We start from the raw sequence: 23,325 nt of genomic DNA, 5'->3' as shown, positions 1-23,325 counted from the left end.
TGCTTTATACTGCTACCCTTGTGGGTTAAAACTTGGACGCTACTCTACCTCAAGGTATGTCAAACACTTTGCATCTTTATCAGTTATGTGATTTTCTTTTTGCTGCTTCTAAACAGTTTTCTTCTGCCTTGGTTGTCTCTAGTGGGATGCAGTTTCTGTTATTTTGCCTCAGTGCAGTGGCTTAGCAAGGGGTGTGGGGGTGGTCTGCCCCGCGCAGCACGAGTTTTAGGGGTGTCAGGCTCCACCCCCACTCCCTCTTAGCTGCGGCCGAGCGGGATGGCAAACAACGCAAACACTCTCTCTCTCACATAAATACATTCTCACCGACAAGCAGGCACAAAACATAAATTTACAAGTATTTTTTTATTTAGCTCACTGCAAGGGAATGTCATATCCCAGCTGATTGGACTCCATTTTTTAATAGACTAATGGAGAATATTGTTATATTATTCATTATTAGTATAATAAAAACATTGACACAAAACGAGGAGAGTGGAGCCCCAGCCAACGTTCATAAGGAGGAGCTGTCCTGGTGTTCGTGGCACTGGTAGTACCATAATGGCAACTGCCCCCCCCCCCCCGCATGCATCCCGCAAATAAATACACGCCACACAAGTATTAACTTGGAAAAATTGCTGCAGGTTTATTACATTCAACCGTACGTAATCTTGTGGGTTAGCTTACGGGCGATCCAAGGGCAGTCAGCATTCTCGCCCCCCTTCCCAACCTGATGAGCCAAGCAGCACCGTGGCAAACCACCTATGTACTGCACCTTCTGGTGATCCCCTTCCAGGATCAAATGACCCTTATACTCACGCCCCTTTCGGAGTGGAGCGTAGCTAGGCAAGCCCCCAGTTGCTCAGGCCCACAACCGCCCGAAGGACTAACGGGGCGCCGACACAGGCGCCAGGAACCTCCCATGAGACCCCTGGGGTTAGGCTCTGGCACCCCTATGTGGCGCGCTGAGGTACCCTTCTGAACCAATATACTTCCAGATCGCCCTGTAACTCCGCCACAGCCCTGGAGGTGGCCACTGTCGCCGCCAGGGACATCCACTAAACCGCTCTTGTCTTTACCTGCAACCCTTCTGCGCTAAAGCTTACTGTAAGTCTAACAGGAACAAGTCCATCCCTACTGGTGATAGGTGTACCCCATCTGCTTCAAAATATCCTTTGACCCTCTCTTGGATCATTTCATGTCTAATGAATCTCAGGCCCCTCTGCTCAGTGAACTTATGCATGGAGCTGTTCACGCGTCACCTGGAGCGCTCCACCACCTCGCAAGATTTCGCCCCATGCCACACCCTACTTGGCACAATCTCTGACCACCAGAGCTCACACTGCCCCATGCGCTTGCTGACCTCCCCCAAGTCGGATTTCATCATTTGCAGGAGTAAAGTCCTCCCAGAGGTAGTGAGGTCGTTTCCCCCCCTAGATGCATCACCAAACAATTGGGCGGGGCCCCCCTCGTAGCTAGCGAGTGCTCAAGTCTGTTCGTGAGGCTGCTCCATCTCATTCCAGGGTAACCCAACCACTCAAACTCTGGCTGTGAAAAGCCACGCATCCAGTTCCTGATCGATGCCCAACGGGCTAACCTGGAGATGGCTGAGTGCCCAATGAAACACACTCTGGACCCTGATAAAACAAAGGACACGTTTCAACTCAGTATTTTTATTATTCAAAGCCATTATGCCATTGCACTAAAACACTGCAAAACACAGCAAAACCATATTCGCACGCAACACTGCAAATCTACTTTCTACAACACAGACACCTTCAAGGGCGGATATAGCGTTTGTAACATTGGGACTCCCAGCGTCCCACTTTCTTCACACCTGCCAGTTCCATACCTGATTTAAATGCAGAGGTGGCAGCCCCAATCCTAAATGAATGGCTGGAATATTTTTTGTCAGCGTGAAGGAGGCTAGCCCTGGACAAGCACGCCCCCATTATACGCTCTATCTGATACTTAGTTAGGGGCCCCAGGTTGGCATGGATCAATAAATATCCAGGTGCCTCTGGGCGCAGAACTACGTACTCCTTGACCTTGAAGACTGGGCAGTATCTGGGGTCACCCAACGGCATTAATACCACCTCTACACCCTTCCCTGCCTGGTCGGTTTTAGACTTCCTGAGGTGGATAGTCAACCTGTCCTCCAAACCAATATCCGTTATACACAAGACATCCCGTGAACTGTCAGATTTAGAGTGCGCCACTAGCTCACTAATGCGGAAGGCTCCAAAAAACGACAAGCAGAATGCAGCTGCTGATAGGGAAGCCTCAAAGGGCGAGTGGGTAACAACCCCTAGGACATCCAGCATGGCCTTGAGTATTGTGAAGTCGCTAGGGGACCTGCTGTCTGGAACTCTAGGCTTGTCTCTGGCCCACCCTTTCAAGGCCGCCCTGATCATGAAGGACTTAGCTGGGTCCTGCCCTCCCTTCAACTTAACACCATGGCTGACTGCCACCAAATGTCCACATACCCAGGAGTAACTTTTTCCCTGTTGTTTCGCCCAAACTACAAAAGCCTGTACTTTGCCCTCCATGGGTAGCTCGGAAAAGCCCAAAGCTTCTACCATTTTGTTAAAAAAAGCCAACTGGGCTAGCTAACATTTCCTAGTACCTGGGGCCAAGGACCGTTCCCCCAGTGCTCTCAACTCTTGTTCCACTCCAAGATCCTCCAGAGGGTTGACGGGAAGGGGGTTATCTCTGCTCTTACCTGCGGCCAGGCCTCCCGGAAAAGGAGCCACTGAAAACAAGAGAGAGCGTCAGCTGCCACTATCTTGACCCCCTCAATATGTCTGGCCCTACACTCAATGTTGTAGCGCAGGCTCCCTCTGGCTAGTTCCCTTAGCAAGCAAAGCACCAGCCGGCACTTAGCTGTCTGCCCATTGATGGCCCGTACCACCGCCATGTTGTCAGACCAGAATAGGACCTTTCTATCTGACATGATCTCTGGCCAAAGGTGGATTGCAATGACGATGGTGAACAGCTCCAGGACAGTGATCTTGGCGATAATGCCGTGCTTACGCCAGGCGTTGGCACTCCTGTGCACACCATTGCTCACCCAGGATTTCTCCAAAGCCCTCCCTCCCTGATGCATCAGTGAACAAGTTAAGCCCAGGACTGTCCACCCATGGAGATTTCCAGACAACCGTGCCATTGAATTAAGACAGAAACTCACCCCACATGGCCAGGTCCTTCTTTAGGCCTAATGACAGCTTAACAAAGTGGTACTTCTTGGAAACCTTAGCAGTGGCCCTGGCCAATCTCCTGGCAAACACCCTCCCTACCGGAATGACTCTGGCTGCGAAGTTAAGCTTGCCCAAGAGGCTTTTGATGACACCTAGAGGCGCCTTGTCTTTCCCCAGCAGTGACTGGATGTCCTGTTGCAATGTCTGCACCTTCTCGGCCAGGAGTCTCGACACGCCCATCACTGTGTCCAACTCAATGCCCAAAAAAGTGAGAATCTGCACAGGGCATTCCATCTTACCAGGTGCTAACGGCACCCCAGGTGTCGGGCCAAATCCTGAAAACATTGTAGCCCCCTGCTGCACTCCTGCGTACCCACACCTCCGATGAACAGGAAATCGTCAAGGTAGGGGGTCACCCCCTCCACGTTAAACTTTCTTGAGAGTCCCCACTGCAGGAATGAGCTGAAGGCATCAAGGAAGGCACATGTTCAGGAGGGCGGGGAGGAGAGCATGGTTGGCTACGGCTGATATCAAGTCAGCATTCCAACTACTGCCAGTCCACCCAGAGAGCCAGCACCTTCTTGGTTTCAAGTGGCAAGGGAAATTCTTTTTCGACAGGTGCATGCCCATGGGCAGCGGTAGTGATGGAGCGATACGCAGAACAGGGACCGGCTTTGTTTCAATGTGCCAGCATCATCAGCAATGAGGCTGTAACAAATGGGGGGATGGGTTGGTACAAGTACGACTGTGAATTTAGGAAGAAGATGGCCATGTGCCCAGAACTGGGGTGGAACCAGATGGAAGTGCATCTTTGAATGCAGTATATGGGCAAGGGCAGGATTGACGCCGGCGAAAAGTCGAGTACTAACTATAACAAGGGGGAGACGAGTAAGGGCCAGAAGCAGGACTAGAAGGGTCAGTTTAGGCAGCCCTTTTGGGGAGGCCGTAGTTGGGGGCAGAAGCAGGGAAATAGAAGACCCTTCAATGGGACGTGCAGGCTTTATAACACGGGGGCATGCTCCTGGGGGAAAGCTTGTAGATTCTCCTACACCTGCAGCAAGTGTGGCGGCACAAACCCGGCCACCTCATGCGACCCGACAAGACAAAAATGGCGAAGGCCTGTCCCCATGTCTTAATTGTTTTTTCCGGCCTGGCCTGAAAGCGCACCTTCTTATCCTCATCCTTGCCGCCCATTTTCCTGGTGTCCACTCCCTCCGCCCCATGCATCAGCAATGTAAAAATATCGATAAATTCCCTCCGCCAGATCCCTTCCTTAACTGCAAGTTGCACTTACCATGCTAAGGAGCACAGGCCTGACATCAGGGGGGCAATGTGACTAGTGGCTCAGATGCCGGAAGTGCAGTTTGCATCGCTGCTGGAGCGGTGGGATTGCTCGCTGCTGGGGGCACGGGTGGCGGGATCACAGCTGTGGCAGTTACCAGGAGGGGTGAGGGTAATTCTGTGGACGGGGAGGCTGACTCTGCCCTTTGCTGACAGCCTAAATCCCGCGCGGTCCCAACTGTGGCTTTACCACCTGAAAGGATGATGTGTGCACTCAGGCCTCCCTGTGTCCTACCTGCAACTTCCCCTCCACCCCAAACCTGCGTGACTGATGGGCCATTCTGTGCCTGCACTGGTGGAGGTAATGACACTACCCCCACGCCACTATTCGTGTTGTTGACCACACTGGTGTTGTTGGCAGCCCGGAGGCCAGCTCTGACCTCGGCCATAAAGTTTGATAACTTGTCCATGAGCTTACCAAGATCGTGACGTGTGGCAAAACTCGTCGACGGCGTGGTGCAGGCTAGGGGTACCACCGGTCCGACTGCGGGGGTTGGGGGGTGGCAACCACCGGTGTGGCTGCTGCACGTGAGTTTTCAGTGGTCCGGCTCTTAACTGGCAGCGGATCTGCAGGGAAGTCTTTTACTGTGGGCCTGCAAACCCTCTTAGACCTGGTGGGGCCTGTCTCGTCGGCGGGCTCCTGCCCCGTAGGCGGGACAGACATGGCGATACCGGAGTCACCCGGACTGTGTGCCTTCAATAGCTTGGTAGCCCACACCACTCTTTTAGCCCTGACCATCTCCATAACCGCTGCCAGCTGCGCGTCTTGGGAGGTTCCTGACAGGAAATCCTCCACCTGGGACATCTGTGAGAAGACAGGGTGTCCACCCCCCCAGGCGTCCACGGCGCATCCGGTGCATCAAGAGGCAGAAAACATGACGAGGGGGACTTATGTACCCCTCGCCCTGCCTAGAGCACCGGACGTGATGTAGCACGCCCACGACCCCTGAGGAAACTCCCCTTTAGCTAACCCCCCTTTGGTGGAAAAGGGGGGGAAGGGAGGGAAGCCCAATGGCACTAGAGGGCCACCCTCCTGAGTGGCACCCTACGGTGGCCTCAGGCAGCCGCATTTTACCACCTCTGCGGAAAGAGGTCACAAAGGCAGTGCTAGGGGTTACAAGGGGGAAGCCCGTGGTCGCTGCTGCTACCCCATGCAATATCTAAATGACGTTCATGACTAGGCAATCCTTAATTTGTAAAATAATCAGAGTTGGGGTCTTAGGTTTTGCTCAGATGCCCACAGCTGCTCCTATGAATATAGGGGATGTCAAATACCAAGCCTGCATAGTCAGCATTACACCTCTTACCTCTTTAATCTACCACCAGGCACTCCTGTCTCTTTCTTTCACTCTTTCAGGTTCCTTTTATCCCTGCTTTCTCCCTTTACTACTGTTTTCTCTAACTCCTTCTATCCTGGTGGGATTTTCTCTCTCTTGCTCTGGGTGAAAGCCTGATGAGGAATGTAAGAGCTGGTCCCCAAAAATAAGTGCCGGTTGGCCCCACCTGCTCAAATTAATCTTTGGTTCCAAATAAACATCCTTGATGTGAGGACACCGAAAGCAAAACCTTTTACCACTGGCACTATGGTCCAGCCAAAGGTCGGAGTATCATTCAGCAGAGGTTTGTTCAGCTCTGACGCTTCTATTTCATCTCCATTGGATGTGAGATACATAGTCGGCATCCAAGTATTGACCTCAGGTTCGCTGTTGTTCACTTGGAAGGAGATTTGAGGGTCATTGCTGTACTGAATAAACTGTAAGCCCCAGGACTCAATTGGTTTACCTAAGAGTAGTAAGTAATAGCATAAGGAATAAGGAGCTTATAGGTGTGCTTTTGACAGGAATGTAGTATGTGTGCACCTTATGAAGCACTGAGGCTGATCGATGCTGTTTTCAACACCCAAGAATAGAAAATAGAAAATACTATTAAATTCAGATGAATTAAGAGAGAGTTTCATTAGCAAGGGTAATATAACCATGGTTTAACATCACCCAGCATCTCAAATGTAGTAACACAATTGTTTACGACAGTGGCGTAGCAAGAGGGGAGGTCCTCCCCGGGAGGCACGAGTTTCGGGGGCGGCGGCTTCCCACCCCCGCTCTTACCTGCGTCCATCGCTGGGTGGCAAACGCAGGGATTGCAAGCACGCCCCCCGCTCTTGCCTGCCGCCCTCATGGAGCAGCAAATACAGGGACCACCACAGGTGGCAAAAGGTCTAGTTAATCCACTAGTTCATGAGCATTTGAGTGAGCAGACAGATGGCCGTCAACATCCCTGCGCTTTCTAAACCCTGTACTTTTTTCTTATTTCAGTCTGATGCTGAGGTCAGATGTGTTCCCGGAATACAGCCTATATTTATTTTCACCATTTTTATACACTATAAATGTGATAATGTGTACTTCAGCCTTAACTAATGGCCTAGCTCACTGTCTTTAAACTTTATCTTTGCCATATATCAATATTATTTTAAATCATTGCCCACTTTCTGTGGGCAATTGAAAATCACAATATTGTTGTGAACCAGATGCGTACTACACCAAAAGGACTTTTTAAATGAGCACTTTAATAATGACTGACATAGAAAAAGGACCTCCCTATAAGACTAATGCACCCACTGTTGTGTACCTAAGTCGTACTTCAATGCACAGAACCTGATGTGCAGGTAGGAATTCACAAAAGCATTATCTGTGGGGATCTGCACTGCAGATTGGATTTACTATCATAGACTATCCACCAGAATGACAGATTGCTCACAGTTACAACTGTAGAGCAATTTTGGGATTTTGGGTCTTTCAGGGGATGGTGGTCATGTCAGTTACATCACATCACTGGCATCATATTATATCATTACTCAAGTTACATCACATATCACTCACTGCACATCACATACATAGTCTTCCCGTCCACATCAGAGCCCATCACACCCTCCTCCTACTAGTCAATGCCAATATCGCCACCCCCTCAGTCAGTGCCCTCACGCAACCTTATGTGTTAGCCTGATATGAGGGAACAGCTCGCTAAAGGACAGTTTAATCATTTATAAGTAAAATCTCCATCCACCAGTCAGCAAGCAGGGAACAAAACTGACATGACAGGGAATTTCAGGATAGTCTAAACATTCCAACAGATTGGCAGGAACATTTATCAACCATTAGAACACTGGAATGTTGGGAGCTTCATTGAAGACAATGGAGTGCTCCCTGCTTCTACGGGATCGGTAAAGGCCCACAGAGAAACATTCCAATGTTTTACAAAGGTCTCTTGGAGCTCGAGAGGATTTAAAGCCCCTCGAGCTTCGAGAAGAATTTGTTTTATTTGTTAGAACAGTCTGCCCTATAGTAGCAGGGCTTTACCAGCTATTAGAACATTGGAATGCTGGGAGCTCCATTGAAAACAATGGAGTGCTCCGGGCTTATAATGGCTGGTATAAGCTTGGAGCTCCAACATTCCAATGTTTCATTGTTCACAGCTCTGGCTGTGAACAAAGGCTCAGGGAGCCTGAGGGGATTCCAATCCCCTCACGCTCCCATAAGGCTTTGTTTTTTTTTGTTAGAACATTCTGCCCTCTAGTGTTCTTATAGCCTTATAGCCCTTTGTAGCTGGGCTATACCGGCTATTAAAGTCCCTCTCCCTTGTTAAAGGCCCTCGCCTTCGGCTCAGGCCTTTAACGCAGGAGCGGGCCTTTAATAGCTGGTATAGCCCGCTAGGTCAGGCTATAAGGCTATATTAGAACATTGGAATGTTGAGCGCTTAATTGAATTTCAATTCAATTCATATCCACTTTATTCGATTTTTCAAAAAATCATAAAAGTATGCTATATACAATAAAAACATTTCAACAATTCATAAAATGCATACAGTACATTCAATTATAGTATAATAACAATAAAAACATATAAAAGGTTTCCTCATTTAAAGTCCATAATTCATAGTCAATATAATTCAGCTATCCTGAAAACCCCCATAACTACAATGCAAGTCTCTTCTTCCTACTTCGAAAGGATGCAACAAGAAAACTTGCCACACTATACATTGTTACAGGTGATTCCAATAGTAGCAAAAAAAGTAAAGCAGGTTTAGCCTGTATAAATGCTTTCTCTTTCAACAAGGGAACAATAAACATCCTTCTGGCATCGTGATAGAAAGTGCAAAACAGCATGAAGTGCATAGTATCTTGTGATGAAAAATCATCGCATTTACATACGGCCGCATCTTCAGGCTTGGTCCACCCAGTTTGTTCACTTAGGACCGTATGGATCTGATTAAACCGGAGCTTTGTTAAGAGCCATCTATGGAATGGATTAGTGACGACTACTAAGTATGGTTGAACGGATAGGCAGGAAATTAACATATAGTGGGCCCTGACAGTGGGTTTACTTAGTTGTTTTTCCTCCCGCTCAAGTTCCTTGTATTTAGGGAAGTTAATTTTAACCCAAGTCAGGTCTGCCTTTTTCAGTCCAGAAGGATTGAAAAAGATCTCTGGACGCTCCAGTTCTATTACTGTCCGCTTGATGTATGCTAACCATTGAATGTCCTTAGCCTTATCTAGGTTTAAGCAGTCCTTAAGTATTTTATGGTTCAAGGTAAGATTAGTGTTAATCCAAACTCTGATCCAGAGTAGGATAGGTGCCATTGCTATGGTGTCGCTGATATATCCCATCCCCAGCTCCTGATGGACCGAAAAGGTAGCGGTCGATTGGGGGAGACCCAAGAGGGAATGAAGAAATTTATTTTCCTCCCTTTGGATAGTGTCTCCTTTTACATATCCCCAAAGGCCCGCACCATACCTAGCTATTGAAAGTGTCTTTGCCTTGTAAATAGCTATCGAAGCTTCACATGGTTTCCCCCCTAGTCTTCTCGCGAAGCTTAGGATTGCATTAGCGGAGCTTCTAACCGCTTTTCTCTTTGATGTAAGTTGCGGGGACCAGTGTCCCTTGTTGTCAAATACCACCCCAAGGTATGTGAAAACCTTTACACTAGAAATGACTTCCTTGTTGCAATAGAAAGTCTTGGTGGTGTTTTTGCAGGCCCCAGTAGCCATTATATGGGATTTGGAGTTATTCACTACTAGATCAAGCGAATTCATGAAAGCCCCAAAGGAGTCAAGCAATCTTTGCAACCCGAGAGGTGTACGTGCTACCAGAGCAGCGTCATCCGCGTATAAGAGTACAGGTATAGGAGTACCTCCCATACGCGGAATGTCGAGGGACGCAGTTAGCAACCTCTCCTCCAGGGAATTTATGTACAACGTAAAGAGCATGGGGGCCAAGATGCAACCCTGGCGTACACCTCTCCCAGATTTAAACCACGCCGTGCATTTGCCCTCCTGTGTCATCCTAATGGTAGCCTTCAAATCTCTATGTAATTCTGATAAAAAATATACCAGGGATGCATCAATCCCCAGGTTCAATAGCATAGTCCACAGCCTTGACCTGTTGACCAGGTCAAAGGCTGTGGTCAGGTCCATGAAACCTAGAAGAATGGAACCTTTGGCTGCCCTCGTATATTTCGACACAATCAGATGTAAGTTTAGGCATTAGTCCTCCGTACCTCTCCCTGACCTAAAGCCATATTGGGCGTTGGATAGGATGTCATTATCCGTCGTCTACTGTGTTATTTTGGCTAGGACCACTTTCCCCAAGATCTTAACGGAGGAATCCAATAAAGATATCGGCCTGTAACAACTGGGATCACCCCTTTGGCCTTTTTTGAAAATGGGGATGATAGTTGAACAAGACCATGTTTTTGGGAAACCTAGTTCAGAAACAGAATTAAAAACATTTGCAAGTAAAATCGCCCAGAACTTGGTGTTGGACTTATACATATCGGAGGGAACCCCTTCCGGGCCAGGGGCTTTACGCCCTGCTGTGCCCTCTATCACAACCTCGATCTCAGCTACTGTAAATCTTAAAGGTGGCAGAGGATGCAAATTGGTTGGTAACAAAAACGGCTCCTGTACTATATTGCTCCCATAAATTTCCTTAAAATGATTTAGCCAGCGCTTCATTGAAGACAATGGAGTGCTCCGGGCTTCTAATGGCTGGTAGAAGCCCAGAGCATCAACATTACAATGTTTGTTCACACCTGTTGCTGAGAAGAAAGGCCTCACAGAGCCAGAAGGGATTTCAAACCGCTCGGGCTTTGTGAGGCCTTTGTTTAGAACATTCTGCCCTCTAGGGGCAGAAGGTTCTAATAGCCTTAGAGCCCTCTGTAGTGGGCTCTACCAGCAGTTAAAGGTCTGCTCCCTTGTTAAATGCCCTCGCCTTTGGCTGCAGGCCTTTAATGCTGGTCCGTGCATTTAATGGCTGGCGGAGCCCGCTACGTTGGGCTCTAAGGCTCTACTAGATCATTAACCTAGATACCACTCATTGTCCAAAGAGCGAGGGACCAATTGCAGCTGCCAGGAGGGAGTGATGTGAGTCTGCCTGACATTGTATCAAAGGGTGAGAATATCAAAACAAATATTGGACTACTGAGGTAGATGAGAGCGGGAATGAGGGTGGCTGAAAAGCGACTTTTGCCCTAGTGGTGAAGTTAGTGGTTTTAGTACCAGCATATCCCAAATTCAGTTCCATATTATCTACTTTAAAATGTGTGTATTCGTGGACACATTTCAGTATGTCCCTTAATTTGTGTTGATGCATTATCACTGGAAGTTCTTAGAACCAGGTTTAATGCACTACAAATGTAGTACGTTGATCAAAACCTGGTAAGGAACATCTCCCAGGTTGCAGCTTCACCTGTATGTTTAACAGTAGGGCTCAGCTGTAGGTAGTCACCAGAAGGCTAGAAAGTTCTACAAAATAGCACATTTTGGCATTGTGTAGCAAAATAAGCCTTCCAAAGAGAAAACACAAATCCCTGTACAAAATAAATAGGAAGTCTGCAACAACCATGCCCTGTCTGTGGACCACACCTAACCATTGAAATGACACTGAAACTAATGTATGTCTTTAAATAAAATTGTGGTGGGCTACAGCGATGGCTGGCTCAGGTAGGCACGTTGGGACGGGCACGGGAGGGGGTGAAGTCAACAGATGAGTGAATAGCTATAATTATAGAAATAAATATTACCTATTCCATCGTCCGTCGGCTTCCCCCCTGCCGCGCCCTGCCCACCACTCCGCACTTACCCGAGCCGGCTGCCCCTGGTGGGCTGTGTACTGTCCCAATACAGATTAATCACAGTTGCACAACACTTTGACTCATGCATCACAGCAACACAACCAAAAATTCGGTGGAGGAAGAGGTTAAGGCAAGGTTTACCCTCCTTACTGTATATAGTTTCACAAAATTCGAGGATATCGCAGACGCAATACTAGGGAAACCAAATTCATTAAGGTCAGGTTTCTCCCTTGTATTAAGCCCTGATTTTAACCATACCAGCTAGGTATTTTTAGGACTTATCTTCCTTCTATGCCACATCACTGCACCTCACATAGTAAATAACTAAGTGCTCCTACGTAGTTCGCCAGTTGCAGCACGCCTCGATCCGTAGATGATTGAGAGGAACCCCAATGATGAAGCATGTCACCTAGGGGAAACCCTGGTGAATGAGGGGGCTCTAGAAAAATAGTTTTTTTTAGTAAGGTGATTACACCAAACTTTTGTTGAGTCCTAGTTCCCTCATGCATCACAGCAACATTTGTGCAGCCAAGAGCCCTACAAATTGATCCTGCTTCACCTTGCTTACTTCTCTCCACTATAGAGTTGGTTCAAATCCATGCTCTTGCAACTGTGGACCAAGCACAGCCTTCTCCAACGAGTATCTTTTGAGCTATTAGTAGCTGTCCAGCTACCTACCCAGACTACAAAATTAGAAGCTTTTAGTTGGTTGAGTTAATATGTGTATATCAACAGTTAGAGTGCACAGTTGAGACTGAAATATGTTTATTTTCGGAACACAAACAGTGATACTTGGAAAAAGGCTGAGCTTCCGAAATATATTTAAGGTTTATAGTTGAGTCCTAAATCATGTGGCACTAGAAAAACGTTTTACAAGTGTTATGATATTGGTGACAGAGGTTTTTACAGCTATTGCTGCATTGTATTACCCATGAGGAGGCTTTTCATACATTACAGCTTGCAATCATGCCTGATGGACTGAGGTGATTGCTTGTAGTAATCTTGCATATGGCTGTCACTAATGTAATCTTGTCTGATGTGGTCACTACTACAACACTAATCGTATTAGGAGGTGACTTCATTGAGCATAAGTAGCTCGTATTACAGAAAACCTCTCTCTGTGGCCAGAAAGCTGCCTGAAGAGGTAGATCTAGAGATCTAAAACAGCATTCTTGTATACAGTTAACTTTATAATGCAGTTATTTCCATACAGGGCCGAGCAAGAAAAAGAAAAAGATCAAGATAAAGAAGAAAATGCCAGTTAAAAATAAAATTAAGTCCCAGGAAACAACATCCAATATGACGAATGGTGACCTATCCTCAACTTTCGGTGAGTGGGAATCTGAATGTATGTGTGTGCATGTAAATATTTATTTATGTAGATATGTACTGATATTTATAGAACTCAGACCTATCTATGGAGTACTGCTCTAGGTGGAAGGCATTGCACAGGCCCTGAAGGACAACTCAAAAACATGTTATTGGCCAGAGCTGAAGGAATACTCTGTTCGTAGCCGCTTATATATTTCACTTGTTTTCTCATATGTTTGATTGTATTTTTGTCTTTTTTATGACTTTTTGTTTTACTTCAAATGCTAGTCAATGAATCCATATGCAGTTTCTTTAATTGCTCAATATACAGTTATTCGCCTCCTTATGAATATTGGTAACTGGTTGAAGGGCGGTGTTTTTTGAAAATAGCCTTGGTTGCCTAAAGCAGATAAGACAACATTTATTTGTTTTTCTTACCACTACAAACTAAGATCTTGGTAAAATAAATAAATGGCTGCATATTGTTGGTCTGTCTCAGTGTGATGCTCAACTGAAATTCTATTGTGTATGTTCTATTTTTAACAATTCTCAAGAAAGGCCCTACTTTCCTAAAAGCCCCCGTTTGCTCTGTCTAAAGGTGGATGTAATGTCCTCGGCCACTATGATGGCTAGAGTACTTTCCATCAAACGCAAAATTAGGCCTAAAGGCTTCACAGTTAGAGGGCATGGTGACTACTGAACCAGTTCCCACTATATATAGCTTAGGTGTCTTTTCAGTGTAGGGGAGTCTGCATCTCAGTAACCACCATTCATCCTCAAGATTCTAAGGTGGTGGCCGAACCCACTGGATTCAAGCACCCAGAGCAGGCGCTTAGGACACCAGTAGACACCGGCAAGTGGTTCGAGTTAGAGTTATTATTGACTGTAGCATCATCAGGGAGAAATGGTTGCCTATCTGAGAAAGAAGAAAGACAAAATTGGGTGAATGAATACAAACTGGCTGGACATATGTGTATCCAGTTATGTTCTGGTTGGCAAAAGTGGCAAGTAAACATTTGTCATCTCTTGCTGAAATGCGTTCCTAACGCTAACTACTGCACATGTACCAGACTTTCAAGTGAGTACTAGCAACACTGAGGAGCAGTTTCCCACTACATAAATGATAACAGGCAACCCACGCCAGCTATTTGTAAAATGTAACATCGGTGTTAATGGTGATCTGTGGCAATGTGCTCTTATATACTCAAACTTAACTTTAGTTCATTGTTCCTACTGTTTACATATTGACCTGATTATTCTATATGACTATGTCAAACATATCCCTAAAGCAGTCACAGGAGTTTGAGACATGAGACTCATCCAGTCAGTCATAGGTATTTGGCAAAGGGTACTTCACAGGCTGAAATCTGCAGTTTCGTGTTTTTCCCTTTATTCTTTTCCCCTAAAAGACCCCATATATATATGTTAATTGCTTCAAAGCCAAAACTGACAGGCTATTCCAAACGTGACACGAAGCTATTTGGAAGCTATGAGTTTGAACTTTTTCTACGTAATAGTTGATTGTGACCACATATGGTGAATACTAAACATAAGGAATCGATTTGCATGAGAATGATATTTCAAGTTGTTTTTCTTGAGATTTTATTTGTATTTGTATTTGTATGTGGGTATTTATAACGCGCAACCTGTCGCTCCGGAAGGGGCATCCTGGCGCTGTGCATGTGTGTATTAGTGGATAGGGCTCTAGATTGCCGCCATTACAAAGCTGTCGGATAGCTGGTAGATCCATGTTTTAAGATGTTTCCTGAAAATGCTCTCCTTGTCAGTCAGTCTAAGATCTATAGGCATGATGTTCCACGCCCTTGATGCTAGGACCGTAAATGTTTTGCCTCCCTTGGTTTTGTATTTGTACCTCGGGATCCTGGTTAGGTTACCTCCCGAGGACCTCAAGCAACGTGATGGATCATAGCGAACAAAACGCTTAACGAGGTACTTAGGCCCTATGTTGTTTAAAGCTCTAAAAGCAGTCAATAGGAGCTTATATAGAATCCTCTTGTGAAGGGGCAGCCAATGTAGGGTGTGTAGTGACGCAGAAGCAGAGGATTTTCTTGGCAGTTTGAGAACTAATCTTGCCGCAGCGTGTTGTACGCTCTGCAATTTTCTCAATGTGGACCTTTTCACTCCAGCCATCAGACCATTGCAATAATCTAGCCGTGATAGTATTAACGCTACCACGACTGATTTTCTGGACGCAATGGGCAGGAAGTCAAAAAACTTCTTGAGTGACTTGATGAGGCCAAAGCAGCATCCTGCTGTAATCCTAACGTGCTCATCAAAGGATAGAGCCGAGTCAAATTGGACTCCCAGATTTCGTGCAGAGTCCACTGAACTAGGCGGGCCGGTAACTCATTTGGCCACCAATCCTTGGTACAGAATAGATGATCCTTACCTAGCGGGAGGATTTCTGTTTTACTACTGTTACATTTCAAGTGGTTGTTACTCATCCACTGAAAAACCTCCTTCAGGCATGTCTGAAACTTCTGTTCTGCATCTATATCTTTTTTGTCAATCGAGACGACAAGTTGTGTGTCGTCAGCGTATGACGTGACTAGGATCCCATGGGATTCTATCACAGCTATTAGGGGGGCCATATAGATGTTGAAGAGTAATGGACTCAAAATGGACCCCTGAGGGACGCCAGATGAAATAGTTTTTTCGCTGGATAGGTAAGGGCCCAGGGATACAGTTTGAGACCTATTAGTCAGGAAAGATTTTATCCATGCCAAAGCTATATCTGTCACACCAATATCTCTCATCCTATAAATCAGGATGTTGTGGGAGATGGTGTCGAACGCTGCCGTGAGGTCTAACAGGATGAGGACAGCTTTCCTTCCCTCATCCTGTAGGAACTTGATGGAGTCTGTAAGTTCAATGAGGGCAGTTTCGGTCGAATGTCTGGGACGGAAACCTGACTGTTGAAGATGTAGAATATTATGCCCATCGACAAAGTCTTTCAACTCACAGTAAACCATCTGTGCCGTAATTTTTCCCAATACTGGAAGGAGCGATATTGGGCGCATGTTCGACAAATCCGTAGTCGATTTATTAAGCTTTTTCATCAACGGCTTGACAACAGCCTTTTTCCATTCTAGAGGGACTTCTCCTGAATCTAAGGACGCATTTACAATCGCGTTGATGTTAGGATTAACAACATCAATTAAATGATGCAATATTCGGGGGGGACAAGAGTCTGTCGGAGCTCCTGATTTACAGGCCAGAATCGCTTTACGAGTCTGTTGGAGGGAGACTGGTTGAAAACCACTCAAGGTATGTTGGTTATTTACTCCCCGCATTAGGGGCTCTAAGATCGAGGGGGCTGGAGATGGAAGAAATTCCTTCTGGATGAGTGCGATCTTTTCCTCAAAAAAGTCAGCAATTTGATTGCACAAAGTTGCAGAGGGAGGGATTTCAGGCTGAAGAACCTTGGGATGAGTGAAAGATTTTACAATGGAGAAAACCATGCTTTGTTTCTGTTGAGCATCATTGATGGCCTTAATATAGTAATCTTTCTTAGCGGATTTAATGCTGGCCAGATATAATTTCCTCTGTTGTACATAGAGAATTTTAGCTGAGTCATCGTATGTTTTCCTCCATTTCCTTTCTTTTTTTCTACAGAGCAAATGGCTCTCTGCTAAGGCCTGTGAGTACCAAGGGGCACTTAATTTCCTCCTTGTGATCTTATCATGACAACCTTTAGGCGGGGTATTTTCCGCAATAATTTGATCCATCCAAGCATGGAAGTTAAGGGAGTCCGTAGACGCATCCCCCGACAACTTGGGTGCTCTCGTCAATAAAGACTAGTCAGGCTTAATACTGTCAATCACCTTTCTCCAATTTATATCAGTAGTGGGTTGTTGTCTTATTTTTGATGATTTAGCTTGCTCAGACTGACGGACTTCAAAGGGGATGAAACTATGGTCAGTCCAGATTTGTGGAATGGGGGCAGAGGTGGTCAGAGCATCAAGGTTGGAACAGATACCATCCAACGTATGTCCGGCTAAATGGGTAGGTGAGGTAACTAATTGCTTTAGTCCAAAAATATCCAGGGTCTGCTGGAAACAGGTAGCATGAGCATCATTAGGAGATTCCAATTGAAGATGCATGTCTCCCATAAGGGTGAAATGAGGGTAACGTAGCAAAAGCTGCCCTAAAGTATCCCCCAAAGAATCAAGAAAAAGGGTAGCATTGCCGGGAGGGCGATATATCAGGCCACCAGAGAAGGAGGTAGAGGCATTCAGGCTAATCGAGAAACCAATACTCTTGATTCCTTTATGGAGGCTAAAGTCAAAGGTGTGACACTTAAAAGATTTTATTATGATAAGTGCCACTCCCCCTCCTCGCCCGATTAATCTATCCCGCCTGAAAATTGTAAAATCAGGCGGGAGGGCGGTGACGAGATCGGGATTAGAGGAGTCGTTTAGCCACGTTTCCGTTACAAAAAGGAAGTCAAGATCTGAGTCTGTAATTAAATCGTGGATATCCTGACTGTGGCAGCACAATGAGCGCGCGTTTATCAAACCTCCCTTATAATTAGAACATCTGGATTGCAATGAGATGGTATTTGTAGGCACATCGGAGTGTGACCAAGGAGATGTCCACTTACAGTTGAGACATGAAAAAGGACCCCAAAGTTGGTCAATAGGAAAGCAACCCTCACATGCACTGACTATTTTGGGATGGTAGGCTAGCAATTCCTTACTGTCATACCTGAGAGAGGGAGAAATTTGTGCAGCATGTCCTGCGCTTGGCGCGGTCTTTCGGCTTGCCGCCGGCGCGCCCGCTGCGCCCGCCCGCTGCGCCGTCTACGCAGGATGTCCATTTTATGGTAGGGAGAGTGTTGGGGCGACCTAAAGACTAGAGCGCTGCCCTGGTATTTGCCCAAGATGGCGGATCCCTCTCGGCGAGTGCGATGATTCTCCCTGTGCTAACAAGGTCAGGGACGGTCTAAAGTGCGATGTGCCAATATGTGGGGGCAAACGTGAGGGCAATAATCAATTTTAAAGTTGAGTTCCAATTTTTAAAAGTTCGATAAAATACAATTTAAAAAGCATTCAATTTACACAAAGTCACAGCCTATACATAGAATAGCAGCCTATAGCCTCCGGCGGAGCCAGAGGGAAACTAAATACACACTAGAACGAGCGCGCGTGTAGACTGCTCGGTTAAATACAGCTGAGTGCTGGGGCGACCTAAAGACTAGAGCGCTGCCCTGGTATTCGCCCAAGATGGCGGATCCCTCTCGGCGAGTGCGATGATTCTCCCTGTGCTAACAAGGTCAGGGACGGTCTAAAGTGTGATGTGCCAATATGTGGGGGCAAACTTGAGGGCAATAATCAATTTTAAAGTTGAGTTCCAATTTTTAAAAGTTCGATAAAATACAATTTAAAAAGCATTCAATTTACACAAAGTCACAGCCTATACATAGAATAGCAGCCTATAGCCTCCGGCGGAGCCAGAGGGAAACTAAATAAACACTAGAACCCATAAAGCAAACAGTACAGAAACAGTACAATAGGAAGAGATAAAAACATCACATAGTGGGTTATAATGAATAACAATGGGTACATTATGATTTGTAAAAAGAGATATGGTGTCAAGGAAACATATTATCTTAACATATCGTGACGTCAATGAAGCATAGCCTCCTAGGTATTAGCGGTAATTGAGGACCTATACGGTTTTAATAGGAGTATTGAGTTTTGAAAATACCCCAAAGTAGTATTATGATAAGGAAAGGAAGAGTGGAGAGAGAGAGGAAACAGAGGAGAGAAGAGGTACAGAGGAAAAATAGGTTGTAGAAAGAAGGAGAGGGTGTAGAGGAGATGTTAGTGGGTGGGGAATGGGGCAGGGGGAGGACAGGGGAGGACGGAGGGGGCAAAATACGGGAGGTTGTGGAGGAGATTGGGGAAGGGGGAAGGGAGGGTGCAATCTATGATGATGTGGTGTTGGAGATGTATGAGTCTGGTTTCAACCAGATTTATTTGTTTTTCTTCAAGGGAGTTTTTAGGTAGGTGTATAAGGAGTTATCGCCCCCCCTGGTGAGTTGGACCCATTTCTACCAAGCCTTGGTAGGGAGTTTGGATAGGTCTTTTCATTCAGGCAGAATAGCTTTAAGACTAATTGAGATTAGTATATCCCATAAGATACAACCATCACAGTACAGGTGGTGAGAGATTTCAGGAAGGAGAATACTAAATGCTATAGAGGTGAAGTCAGGGATCCAGCTTATCTGAAAGATCTTCGATATGATAGGCACAAGTTCAGACCAGAACTGTTTAGCAAATATCAGTTTGGGAATTTTTCTATGGCACAACGATAACCTCAAATCAGGGGCAAAACTCCCTTCATGGAAAAATGTGCACAGAAAGGTATCCTTTTAGTAGGAGACCTGGGCTACCCCCCAGATCCCATAACCTTTTTTCGCTTCAAATCCAAATTTGAACTTGACGAAATTGACTTTTACCACTTTCTAAAGATTAAACCTATTACGCCAGACAGAAACCCCCGAGAACACCTGACCTTCAATCCACACTGGAGAACATAGCCAAGGGAGGCCACACAGATTCTAAATTCAACTCCATACTGACTTTCACAAATTCCACCCTCACTAAATCGTTACAGGCTAAATGGGAATCTGTTCTGAGCAAAACGAATACTACGCAGAACTCGTTCCTAAACTGGCCATCTATTTTGTCCAACCCAGCCACGGGCAGTCCAGTGGGCCTGAGAGGCCACCACCCCCACCTTTTGCCCCTCATGAATAGTGTCTGTCAGGCTGAACAAAGGTCAATAAAGGTTCATTTTCAGGTCTGGCAGCCAGAAGCCAGACATGATCTAAATGCGCCGGCTCCTGGCAGCCTGAGATTAACTTTGCTGGGCTGAGGAAGTCACAGCTCTGGTGGGTGTGACGTCCTCAGCTTGGCAAAGGTCCTTGAGGCTCTCCTCTCAGTGACGAAGGATAGCGTCACTGATTGCCTCACACATGGGCACTTCAGTATTCGGCCCTGAAGCCCCCAGGGCCAAGTGTCAATCAGTGACACTTCATCACAGAGTGGGGTCGGGTCAGCAGTCTCACTGACCCCATCCCATTCTGTGATGATGTTGGGACTGCTTAGGTCAGCCAATGATAGAAGGCAGCAGTCCCAAGCCTCCTGGGACCTAAGAGTCAGAGCTGCAGGTAAGTGTGTGTTTTTTTGTGAATGGATGTGCTTGTGTGTACACTTATGAATGCATGGCTGTGAATGTGTATGTGTGCGTGTGTGTGTCCCCTCCACTCCCTCCCTCCTAAACTTACTGGCCACCACTTGTCCAACCTAACAACCAACAAGATCACAACCTCCTCAGAACAATGCAGACTATGAGCCACATACGTGGCCCACCGGCGCCCCGCCAAACTATATAAGCTAGGTCTCACAGACAACTGATGGAGCTGCAGTAATGCACAGGAGACTTACTCCATATGCTACTCGAATGCATAAGAATGATAATATCGACTGTGCATTATAGTATTTCGATGCAGTAAAAGTGGTTTTCCAGAATTAAAGACTTTTTAAAAAGTAGCTCAGTGTAAAAGTGTTTAAATATTCCCTGGGTCATCTAGGTGATGTGCTGTTTCTTACTCCTTGTGTCTGTTTATCACATGAGCCAGTTTCCCGTCCAGGGCTAATGTGCCTGGCACCAATCTCATGGTGTCCCAGGGCACACTTGAGTGGCTCACCCATTTTTATTTTCTGTGTCTGTATTCACAAAGGGAAAAGAAAAAGTACAAGCAACAAAATGAAAAAAACAGAACTTGATAAAGTACTCGTTCCTGATATTGAGCAGTTGGAGCTATTGGGCATTGTCAACTTTAAGGTGCCCTGAGGTGGTGATTGTGAACTGTTGTCTGAGGGTGACTGAAAAAAAGGCAAATCCCCATGCAAAGCGTGTTTTTAACAATCTGTGTTTTTGTGTCTTTTCTTGTAGATTTGTACCGGAAAGCTATGCTCACGCTGAAACTGAGGCAGCAACACCAGAGACACCCTAGCAATGTCAGTCCCTGAAGAAATAATCCACAGACAGGGGAGCAATCTTCAACCTTTTGTTTTTGGAAAAAAAATCTCATTCAGTGTTATTGGTGTTTGTAAGGCAGTCCAGTGCTTGTGGTAGAACTCTCTGAAATATAAAGGTGTCATATCAGACAGACCTGCACCCACGTGTATTGTTTGGGGACTAATTATAAGCAATAAAGATATAATAAACGACTTTAAATCTGAAAACGTTAAAGTCGATATAGGGCTAAAGTTAGTACCAAATCACTGTACCATCCGCGACAGGTTTTCACTTGACTCCACGTCAGCATGAAAGCATTGGTGACAGTTGTACAACCTAAACGCCAGGTTTAGTGCAGAGGACATGACGCACTCTTTCACCACCTGTCACAGGTCTGGCCCTTTGCACCATTTAGCCCTCAACAGCCTACTTTTTGCTGCTGAGGGTTGGGTTGGGCCTTTTCCCAGAGAATAATACTGGCCAAATGTTCAAAATTTCAGATTCTCGATGGGCCAGGGGCTCACACGTGAGTGACACATTGTGTAAAAACCTCTGTATTATTTCTTACTTCCCATTACTGCCTCTGTTTGCATTAATAATCATCTATGAATTGTCGAAATTATTTTTGATGCGATTTATTTTTGTATTTACTGTTTAAAGTTTATCGTTCAAAGAGGGGCAATCCCAACTTTTCCTGCTTTTTAAAAAGATGTTACTTGCGTTGACATGAAATGCTCTTCATGCTGGTAAAATGCGGGCCAGGTGGCAATGCTAGCTGAGGAGCAAATACTGGAATCTGCAGAAAGTAAACATGGTTCCTCGAGCCTGTCTTCTTTGTATTCCTATCGGCCTTCATGACCCATGAGAAGAGACAGTGAGAACATGGCCAGTGATACCGAAAGGAAAGCCAGGTGACTCCTCAATACCATTAATCAGCATCCCTGGGTACACTGCTGCACACCTAGGGTTCTTTTTACAAACTAACTTGGTGAAATCAAGTTGGATCAATGGAATTAAATCATGATTACATTTTACAAAATAAATGTGTTGGTTAATAATGGATGAGGTAATAGATTACCATTTACAGATACATTCATTTGTAAATTAGAAGACAGGACTAGCGGCAAATTATATCCTTGGTCGCATGGAGTCACGTGGAAACACTCTTTTTACAGACACCTGCCATGTAAGCCTGTTAGAGGGTGAAGGAAGTACTGTAGGTTTTCCAATCGCTGTGGAGGGATCAAATCCAATCCTATTTGAGGGATCATATCCAATCCCATTCAGGGGATCAGTCAACAACAAACGGTCATCCTCTAGTAGGGGCGCAACACATGCCCCCGCGGTGCGAGAGGGTGGGGGGCGGATGAGCTGCAGGGGACTCTCTCAGCACAGTACTCTGTGCAGGATGGGCAAAGATATGGCAAATACTTTCAAACCAATGTACCAGAACGACATAGCAAGTGTTGTGTTTGATAGTTGCATCCATCAACTACTTAGATTGGCCAGTGTATCAACGTATACTGTGTTTGTTAGTTACACCTAATCAAATGCTTACATTTGAGCATTGTGCTAAATAGGACAGGGTACTGTGAGGATCGAAACAAGGATCTGAGATTTGCAAAGTGAAGTGAATGGAATATGTATTTAATATTCAAATAAACTAAATATATTCTAAGTAGAACTGGAGAGTGAAATTAAGTAACCATGTACCTTAAACTGGTATAGTCTTGGAGGGTAGTTTGAGAAGGTGTTTGAAGAAAGGAATTGATGTAAAGCTTTCTTTAGGATATAGTGTTCCAATGAAAATGAACAAGATGCACAAAATAATAGAAACCAATTAAGGTAAAGGCAAAAGTAGGAACAGAATGAAAACAATGAAATTGAAAATCTAGCGCTTGATTCAAAATGATGTTTTTAAATGTTGTAAAACTGCGGGACCTCGGCAGGGGCGTACCTTGGTGAGTAAAAAGGGGGGAGGGGGGGTGGGGTCAGATTTCCCAACTATCACGCTGGCATATAATGTTAAAATACTTCATATGACAAGCAAGGCGCATGAGAGGGGCTTAGGAGGCAGTGGAAGGGGAGAGGAATACGGATTAATAGGAGTACTAAATGAGAGAAACAATATTTTGTAAAATAAAAATTTTTTTAAGTCTTTCAAAACAGAATTGACAGTGTGTGTTTATTTTTATCACTTTGTGTATGCAGAAATCACAGGTAAAATCCTACAGACACCTCACCAGAGTCGACTGAAAGCATCTGTACCCAACCATTTATTTCAAAATACATTTATGGGGGG

The 23,325-nt window shown here is 45.6% G+C and overlaps 1 protein-coding gene across 2 annotated transcripts in view; it reads left to right on the top strand.

The window, feature by feature from the left end:
• The window catches only part of ARL13A (ARF like GTPase 13A), a 120,791-nt gene extending 97,801 nt beyond the window's left edge, over positions 1-22,990 (top strand). For both annotated transcript variants that reach the window (XM_078685907.1, XM_078685906.1), the window contains 2 exons: positions 12,874-12,990; positions 20,958-22,990. In XM_078685907.1, coding sequence (XP_078542033.1) covers positions 12,874-12,990; positions 20,958-21,034 — 194 coding nt within the window. In that variant the 3' untranslated portion in view covers positions 21,035-22,990. The remainder of the gene's footprint in view (positions 1-12,873; positions 12,991-20,957) is intronic.
• Positions 22,991-23,325: the final 335 nt, after the last annotated feature.

Source organism: Lissotriton helveticus, chromosome 4_1, assembly GCF_964261635.1.
Source record: "Lissotriton helveticus chromosome 4_1, aLisHel1.1, whole genome shotgun sequence".
Lineage (NCBI taxonomy): Eukaryota > Metazoa > Chordata > Amphibia > Caudata > Salamandridae > Lissotriton > Lissotriton helveticus.
The sequence above is the reverse complement of the archived record's forward strand: the minus strand, read 5'-3'. Positions and strand labels throughout refer to the sequence as shown.